The sequence below is a fragment of the Gavia stellata genome, chromosome 7 (genome assembly GCF_030936135.1).
Source record: "Gavia stellata isolate bGavSte3 chromosome 7, bGavSte3.hap2, whole genome shotgun sequence".
Lineage (NCBI taxonomy): Eukaryota > Metazoa > Chordata > Aves > Gaviiformes > Gaviidae > Gavia > Gavia stellata.
In genome coordinates this window covers 18,100,778-18,109,442 of record NC_082600.1, presented here as the reverse complement: position 1 = coordinate 18,109,442, position 8,665 = coordinate 18,100,778, and the positions used below count along the sequence as shown (strand labels likewise).

General features: G+C 46.9%; 1 protein-coding gene across 1 annotated transcript; it reads left to right on the top strand.

Annotated features, from left to right (window-relative positions):
- The first annotated feature begins 2,689 nt into the window (after positions 1-2,689).
- FAM181A (family with sequence similarity 181 member A) lies at positions 2,690-3,559 on the top strand. The gene has a single exon (XM_059819958.1). It carries the CDS (start codon positions 2,690-2,692, stop codon positions 3,557-3,559), a length of 870 nt encoding a protein of 289 aa, XP_059675941.1.
- The last annotated feature ends 5,106 nt before the right edge of the window (positions 3,560-8,665 follow it).

The window sequence follows — 8,665 nt, the reverse complement described above, 5'->3', positions numbered from 1 at the left end:
GACAATCCTTTGCTTCCAGGCACCTGTCCCATGTTTCTCCGTCTCTCCCTCTCACTCCCTTGGGCACCAATTAGATCTATTAAGAGTGCATGTGCAACATGGTGTCCAGATTGGGTTCAAACGCTCAAGCACAGGAGGTAGTTGGTTCCTACAAAGAAAGATGTGATCCCTTGGTGTGCATCTCCTTCAATGAGCTAGACAAAACATCTCCCTGTAGCCTCAGCTGCACAGGAGGATCTGTACTGGGTCACAGAGAGGCCAGGCCTTGGCTAGCGCATCCCAAAATAAATGCTCAGGCAGGTAACTGGAAATTGCCCCCCGCAAATGAGCCAAATGGAGAAGATTGTGCAGAGATTTGCATGCTAGCATGAGGCAGATGATAGGAGCTGCAGGTAGGGCTAGCTGCCGCCCCAGGTCTCCCAGGGAAAGAACTGCTTCTGAAATAGAAACTGGAAGGAGAGAGGCACATCTGCAGTGGTAAATCAGCCACTGTGTTACAGCCCGCCATGGTGCCAAAGGCTCTGTAGCACCTTCTGCTGCAGCATGTCCTGGTCCTAGGGTCTCCCTAGACCTGAAACACCTGATCTGGGACACCAGCACATGTGGCTCGGGCCATACTGGGAGAAATGATGTGAACAGGGATGGCAGCACTGGGTGCACCAGTACAAGCACACTAAAGAGTCATCCCTGAGGCCTCTGCCCAGAGTTCGGTTTAGTGGCACGGTCTGGATCTTGTCCTTCTCTGAAGAAAAAGAGAGTAATAGAAATACAGTAAAATAACTGTAAAATGTAGCTGGTTTGAACTCTCAGTTTTCAGGCCTTTGATGCCTCACCTGAGTAAGGTAGATTTTACTTGCAAAATGGCTTGGACTTGAGTCCCTACTTTCCCCAGGGCATGCGTGTGTTTGGTCCAAAGCTGGCAGCATCTCCCTGACGGTGGGTGCACATGTCCTGTGTCCCTCTCCACTCTTCCCATCCCCAGGGTGCTATGGGCTGGAGAGCGGGAGCAGTACTTCTCCGGCCATGGGAGGCAGCGGGTCCCAGGCTGACACACATGCTGCCGCCAGCTCTGTGTCATTGGTGTGTCTGGTGCACACCAAGGGCAGCCCTTCTGCTCTTCTCTTCCTTCAGCTCTCCTGGTATTAAGTTATTGCCATCCCTTAGGGATAAGCCTGTGAGAAGGCAGAGGGCTTGCATAACTCTGGATCAGTAAAGGAAGCAGCTCAATTAGCATTTCACACGCCTTTTCTTCCCTCTCTTCTTACCTTCCCTGCAGCGGGCATGCTTTCCCCTTAAAGGATTGTCCTGTTTCTGCTCCTTGCCAGCGTTGGCAGGGTGACAGTAGTCGAGTGTGCAAACTTGTGCTATTGTCCCCAGGCCAGGGGGAGTCATGGAGACCCACTAATATGACACAGGAAAATGTTTGCTGATGGCAATTCTATGGGCTTTGTCTAACTCTTTCTCCATCATGACGACTCGATTTAAGTCTCTAACTGTTTGACTACAGATGCAAGAGTACTATCCAACTCCATCCTTTTGTCCGGGTAGTTTGAATGGGTAATTCAGCTTTTGTGTAACTCAATTGAGGGGGCAAACATAAAGACAAGATTCTTGAGCGCTCAAGCTCCCTTTCCATGGATATCTGCACATCTCTTTAGAGATTTGTTCCTTTCCTACCTTTTTCTGACATCATCCTCCCCTTAAAAAAAAAAAAGGTTCTGATGGGGAATGGTTAAAAGTAGGCTAGCCTGGTCCCCTGTATTACATTGTCCTGTGCCAACGAAGCATGGTTAGTATCAGCCTCCAGACAGCTTCAGGGAGTGCGGAGAAAAGGGTATCTAAACTTCCCTAACTCATCCTCAGCATTTTCGCTTTGGATTGTGTAATTTTTGAAAAGAAAGGCCTTGGTCTGGGTGAAAAGGATAGGGGAGAATGGTAGAAATCGCGGGGAAATGATTGTATTTATTAGCTGTCTTTCTGTGGCTGTCCCCATGGTGACAATTTGTGATGGCAAAGAATGCGAGGAGGGGAGGCTGATGCCTGATTGGGATGCTTTGTATTTGGCAAAGTGGCTTCTGATTGGCCTGGGAGAGCCCCGAACTCGCCGGAGTCGATATTCATTCAGCTTGCTCAAGTGCTTGCTAAACTGCGTCCAAACACTGGCGGGCCCCGGCTGCCTCTGCCGAGGTTGGCGGTGTGTAACCTGCCTAACGAGATTAGCGGGGAAGGGGCTCTTCTCCACAGCGATGCCGCAGCCGCCAGCACCAGCGAGAAAAGCCGCTGTGCACCGGGTGAGTGTCCATGCTTGCTTACAGGGAGGCGGGAGTGGCTGCCCCGGCTTCTTTCCACCTAAGTGCTATCTAACAAGATTAGATGCTGGGCTGGCCAGCATTCGTGAGCCAGTCCCCGTGCCGGTGTATGCCGGAGCAGCATTGCGGGGCAGTGGGCTGTGGGTGCGCGGTGGCTCCGCCGGGAGTTTGCAGGCATGGAGGCGAGCTGACAGACAACTTGTTTGCGTGGCTGAGAAGTTTGACATGTCCCCCCCACCCTCCTCCATTTGCTCGGTGCTATTTGAACCGAGGCTTCGTGCTCTTAAGTCTGCCCGTTGTGTTTTGCAGGTTTGCCAAGATTTGTCCGAAGGCGGATTATAAACTTTTCATGGGAAACTCTGCACGGCACATCCAGTGAGATGGCATCAGACAGCGAGGTAAAAACCCTGCTGAACTTTGTCAACCTGGCCTCCAGTGACATCAAAGCAGCTCTGGATAAATCGGCTCCTTGTCGCAGGTCGGTTGATCACAGAAAATACTTGCAGAAGCAGCTCAAGCGGTTTTCTCAGAAGTATTCACGTATCCCACGGTGCCACCCCAGCAAACCCCCTGAGTGTGGCTGGCACAGGGGGGCAGAGGACCGGGGCCGTGGCCCCCAGCCCGAGGCACCCGACCCCAGCCCCCACAGAGGGGCTGCCACCGAGAAGGTGCAGCAGACAGCCGAGGTGGAGGAGAGCCTCACCGGGGAACGGGTCTTGCAGGAGCAAAACCCTGAGGCTGCCAGGCCGGACCAGGTGCCCATGAGGAAGCGACAGCTCCCCGCCTCCTTCTGGGAAGAGCCGCGGCCAGCCCAGAGCCTGCCGGCCAGGGCCTTTCCTGCCAGCCCCGAGGGGCTCCCGGCTCCCAGAGACCCTCCTCCCTATGAGGGGAAGAAAAGCAAACGGAGCTCAGACGCCACCGGCCCGGAGAGCCCCCCTGAGTCGGCCCCGCACACCGGGGAGAAGGACCCTGCTGGCGTCCTCTCGGGCCAGGTGGGCGCCTGGACCTGCTGCCCCTTCCCCTGCCCTGGGCCGGGGGTGTACCAGCCCCCGGGCGCGCTGCCCCCGTCACCCTTCCCGGGTCTGGGGCTGTGGAGGAAGAGTGCGGCTGCGCTGCCGGCTGAGGTGCCGCACTTCTGCAAGGAGGCCGATGGCATGGGGCAGAAACTCTACAGGCCCGTGGTTTTGAAACCCATCCCCACCAAGCCCGCCGTCCCCCCACCTATCTTCAATGTTTTCGGCTATCTTTAGCCGGGGCGGGTATCAGAGTCGCACTGAACATGACAGCTCCTGAGAGTGAATTGAGACGCCTGGTCGGGCACTGGGCGCAAGCTGCTGGCAGTGTGGAGCGGCGGGGGGAAGGAGGCAGGCGATCGCATCCTCTTCCTCATGGGTGGGCTGGAGCGATTTAGTAACTGTTGGGAAGCTACTCAGGCTCCACTCTCCTCTCAGTGCATGGGTGTAAATCAGGAATAAGCCTTACGAAGCTGGTGGCACAGAACGTGAGGCAAACCAGGGCTCTTTTACCGACGGGCATTGTCTAAGCTGTGGCGAGCAGGGCTGCGGGCCATTCATAGCCGCACTTGTAACACCTAGGAGACCTCCTCCATGTGGGAACATCTTTCCGGGATTGTCCTGCGGCAGCAGCAGCTAAATGAAATGAATTAAACCCATTCAAAGAGTTTTTGTACTTTAAAGTAACTCCAGAGAAGTCAAGATATTCAGGTCATTTCCTTTTGCGTGCAAGAGACTGGAAGGACAGTATTTAATGTAGAGACCATGCTTGTGAATTGATTTAAGCTCTTCTTGCATGTAAATATGGAGAGAATTAAAAGAAAAAATTAAGGGAAGAAAGGAGGTAATTTTATTTTGGTGATTCTGCAAATACCGTCTGTTTATTTTTGCCTCACTGGGTAGACATAGGTTTGATTTGCAACCTGTGGGAAGATATGAGGACTGAAATCTCTGCCTATTCAGAGTGATGTAAATCAAAAGTAATTCTTCTGGGGCTGGGAAATCAGCTAGCGTTAAGCTGGTGCAGACAGAAGCAGGATGAATTTCCGCATCAGGAATTGTTCTGCATCAACAGAACAAATGAGAAATTGTAAAATTAGTTGAATACAAAACCATAAAATAGATAGAAGAAAAAAAGTGTATAGAATAGCCTGCCTTGATTTCTGGCTTACAGACATCTTTTATTTTGCCTGATTTTAAGATGCTATTACAAGACCTGTCTGCAAATTATTTGCCCTTTATTTTTCCAATTATTTTAACAAATTGGCATTAAAAAAGTTAATAGGAGATTTTTTTTTTAATTTAGATTTCTCTTACACCCATGGAAAAAGTGGTGCTAAGGCACAGAACATGAGATCTGAAAGGTTTAATACTGCAGACCTATGTATCTATTCAGTTATACCATCGTAAATCACTGTGGTCAAGAGAAGTGTATTATGGGGGTGAAAAGGGCCAGAGAATGGACACCTGTGATCTCCTAGAGCCTCAACCTGCTCTGGCTGAAACTAGTGGGAACTTCTCCCAGGTTTCAGTAAAAAGTGGCCTCGATCGGCTTCGTCTCTGGCTAGTGTAGCTCCCTATGACTCTTGGTAAGAGTCATACGGGGGAAAACAGGCAACACATCTTTCAAGCACATTGCAGTCATGAAAAAATTATAATCTTAAGCAATTGTAGAGTATGATTTTGGATCTTCTGATGAGGCTTGGTGTTACATAACCAGGTTGCAACTTTTGTTAGGATATGAACTACTTTCAGGCTAAAACCAGCTCATTCTTTCCCCAAACCTCACAGCATATCCCACCAATATTTACTTTTATGGAAACAATGGCTGTAATGTGTTAGCCCAGCAGGCCAAAAGTAGAGACAGAGATGGCTTTCATTGCTTTCTCCCTTCTACCAGCACTTAATATGTGTATCAAGCCTGTATAGACTACTACTATAGGAGAGAGAGCAGGAAATTGCTTTGGTAGCACGTATCTGTAACTACATGCAAGGTACAAGGTAGTAAAGAGCTGATCTAAGGGTTAAAGACATCAGGTTAGCTCTTGATCCAGAAATGAAGATATGAATATTATCAGACGCCTTTCCCTTTTTGTCTTTTTGGAAAAAAAATCCATGAGGAGACTCTGTCCCTCTCCATGAGGAGACGCTAACAGAAACCAGAGGCAGTACCCCCATTTAAGTTAATGGGAGGAGAACTATGGCTCTTAATTTGCAGAGCTGTAGGCAAGGAATTTTTTACACGGAAATAGGGGTGCTTTCTCACACTAATAGCTCTGTGTCACTGTTGTAACCCAGATGAAGCCAGATGCTGAACTCTGTCTCAGTGCTGTCAATGCAGAGCAGCCTCCTTGGCATTGGTCTGGATTTCCATCTGGGTGACCACAGCAGGTTGTGGAACGAACCACAGGTATTGCAGTGATTGCTGTGGACAAGTGTTCCTGCTTGAGTTCAGAAGGGAAATTTGAAAGTGCTGCGTATCACAGCAGAATATGGGTTTCTATCAAAATTAAAATACTTGGCAAAGTGGATAGCCTCTGTAGAAATTTTATTTCTGAAGAAATCCAGAGAAAGAAGAGAGTTAAAATCAAGCTTCTGCCTTTTGGATATTAAATTCTTTGTTTTCTTTTTCTTCTTTTAAACTGTTTCTTATTTGAATGTATGTTGCTGTACATTTTCCATGTAATAGAATAGAATGCTTTTAAGTTACGATGAAGGATTGAACCAGACCATTCCAAATTACCTGTGACACACAGATATTTATGCACTTACCCTCAGTTTTAAACTGGTATTACTTTTTAAAATCCTTAAAATCCTTTGTGACATGGAACTTCCCTCTCCAGCCCAGGGCAGGCGGTGGCCCTTGCTGGGGCTCTGAACTGGAGCACCAATGAAGTAAAACACAAACGAACAGAAGACAATTGTTAAGTATATTAGAAATCACTGAACGGGGATGTGTGAGACTTTCCAAAAGGTTTGCAAAGAATAACAACTCTGTCTCCTCTCTAGTAATACTTACTGTTCTCTCACCCCTGAGATTAACATCAAAATTATTAATTGTTCAAGCTTGGATTGATGCAGACTTTTCCTGGCTATTTTTGTGTTTGATTGTTCAATGTTGCTATTGAGGACAGCTGATAGCCCTTCAGAATCTACTTCTTTATTCATACTTTGTTTGAAAGATGGAAACATAACATTTGAGAGCTGCTATTTACTACAACAATGCAAATTTAAACTGTTAAAACCACAATAGCTTTTATAAATAATGGGAAGGGAGAGGTAAATGAAAAAGCTTTCATACAAAATGAAATAAAAAAATCAAAAAAGTGCACAAGAACATCAAGTGAATTGCACATGTTGCAGTAAAAAAAAAGTACAGTAACCTGGTCATGAAATATTCCTAGAACATTTCACATAAAGTCATCTTCTCTGAAGGAGTCTATCACACTCAGTAAAAACAAGCCACTTCACCTTGCACTAGAACTACTGATCTGCTTACAAAGCCTGGTTTGTTTGGGTTTTGGGGTATTTGTCTTTTCACAGTAACTTCTAGATAGATGCATTAAATGCATATTGAATTTGTGTGAATATTGTGTCAATGATGTCTGGAGTGGAGAGGTAGTGGTCTCCATTTCAGTGCAAATAAATGTAAACTGAGTGTGTGAGGGCTTGCTGTAAGGATCAAGCAGAAGGGACTTAATAACATTGTAATTACCAGATTCCCCCTCCAACAGACTCTTGTCTCCTCAGTTTCTGCGCACAGTGTGCCCTCATCCTTCCCGCAGTTGCGGTACGTTCCCATCAGACCAGTGCTCTCCAGCTCAGTGACTCTCCTGCTCAGAACAGATGGTTGACAGCAATCAGGCCATGGGTCCCCCAATAGAGATGAAGGTCTCTTCGTTGAAAAAAGAAATGGACTTTCCATATTTGCTCCACCTAAAACCAGTTTCAACTTCTCCAATGACATAAAAAGAAATTGCAACTCACGAGACTTTTGCGTACATAACAATGTTGGCTCAGGTGAAATTCCCAGTTTAGGATACCTTATGAAATCCCATCCCTGTGGTTATACATGCAGTTGGTGATTGCGAATCCTTCTATCAGCCAGCGGTCTCCAGGGCTGTCATTGCACAACAAAGAAGCATTTACGTAAATGGTCTCCACCCAGCCATGTCTGTATCCATCACCATCTACGAACCTGTTACACTCATTTAACTTCAATGAATTTTCTTCTGATTTATATCAATGTGAGTAAGACCCAGACCTTCACTGCTCAGCCCCATAAAGTGAGAGATGCACAAACTCCACAGGTGATTTTCTCTCTCTGAAGCTATTGCTTACCAACACAGAGACTTCATTGGCAAAACTGGTCTAAAGATTTCCTGTTCCCCATCCCTTTCCCTCCACCTAGTATTTTTCCAACCTGAAGCAATTCCCTGTTCACGCTGCAGGAGACAAGGCGTAGATCCTAAACTGGTAGTAATGGAAGTCACCGGATGAAATATCAGCAGTGGAGGAATGCCACCTGACTTTCCCAAGCTTTGCAAGAAGATCATTGTTCAGTTTGAGTTGAAACTCTGTTGGTCTTTCAACTTCGTTTGCATTTGGGAAGGGGACAGCTATGGACAGAGTGCCCGTAGCTGTAACCTATTCTTCTTTTGCTCACATCCTGTCCCACAAGTGCTGAACACATTTCACACAAAACCATCACAGAATCTGAACTTCTGTGCCCAGACAGACTTGTATGTGTGCAAAACACTTTTAGTCCTGTGTTAAGGTATAAAACTCCACACAAATAAAACTTGGTGCAATGCATTTTCCCTACTTGCATTTCTATCTGATTCCATGGATGGTATGCAGGCCAACAAACAAAACCGGATCTGTCAGGTCTCTGGTGGGGAATCCAAACAAACCATGGTGCACAGCTCCTCTGTCACCTAAGGTAATAATGACTTCTAGCATAAGATCTGCAAAGACATAGTTCCAAATTTAGACTCTTCCATCCTTACTTAGGTGCCTAGTCAGGAACGAGGCACTCATCAAATCAGTGGTTCAGCAAGTCACACCTGTCAGCTGAGCTGTAGTCACTGCCAATAACTGCTCATGGGCTCCTCGGCCTCCCCAGCTGTGAGGGAATGCGACTTGTTAAAAACTTCAATAAAAGAATTTCACGGACAATTATAGCGGTTCAGCTGATAGATGGTAACTTGTTAAGCTGCCATAAATCAGTTGTGGATCTGAGCTGTAAACAGGTGACCTAATTTTCAAAGAAGCTGAGATAATAACTTTCATCAGTGTCAAAGGGAGCTGATAGATACTTCAAACTTCCAAAGTCAGAAAATT

Coding starts and splice junctions, on each gene's coding strand:
- FAM181A (XM_059819958.1), top strand. CDS start 2,690: ATGGCATCAGACAGCGAGGTAAAAACCCTGCTGAACTTTGTCAACCTG.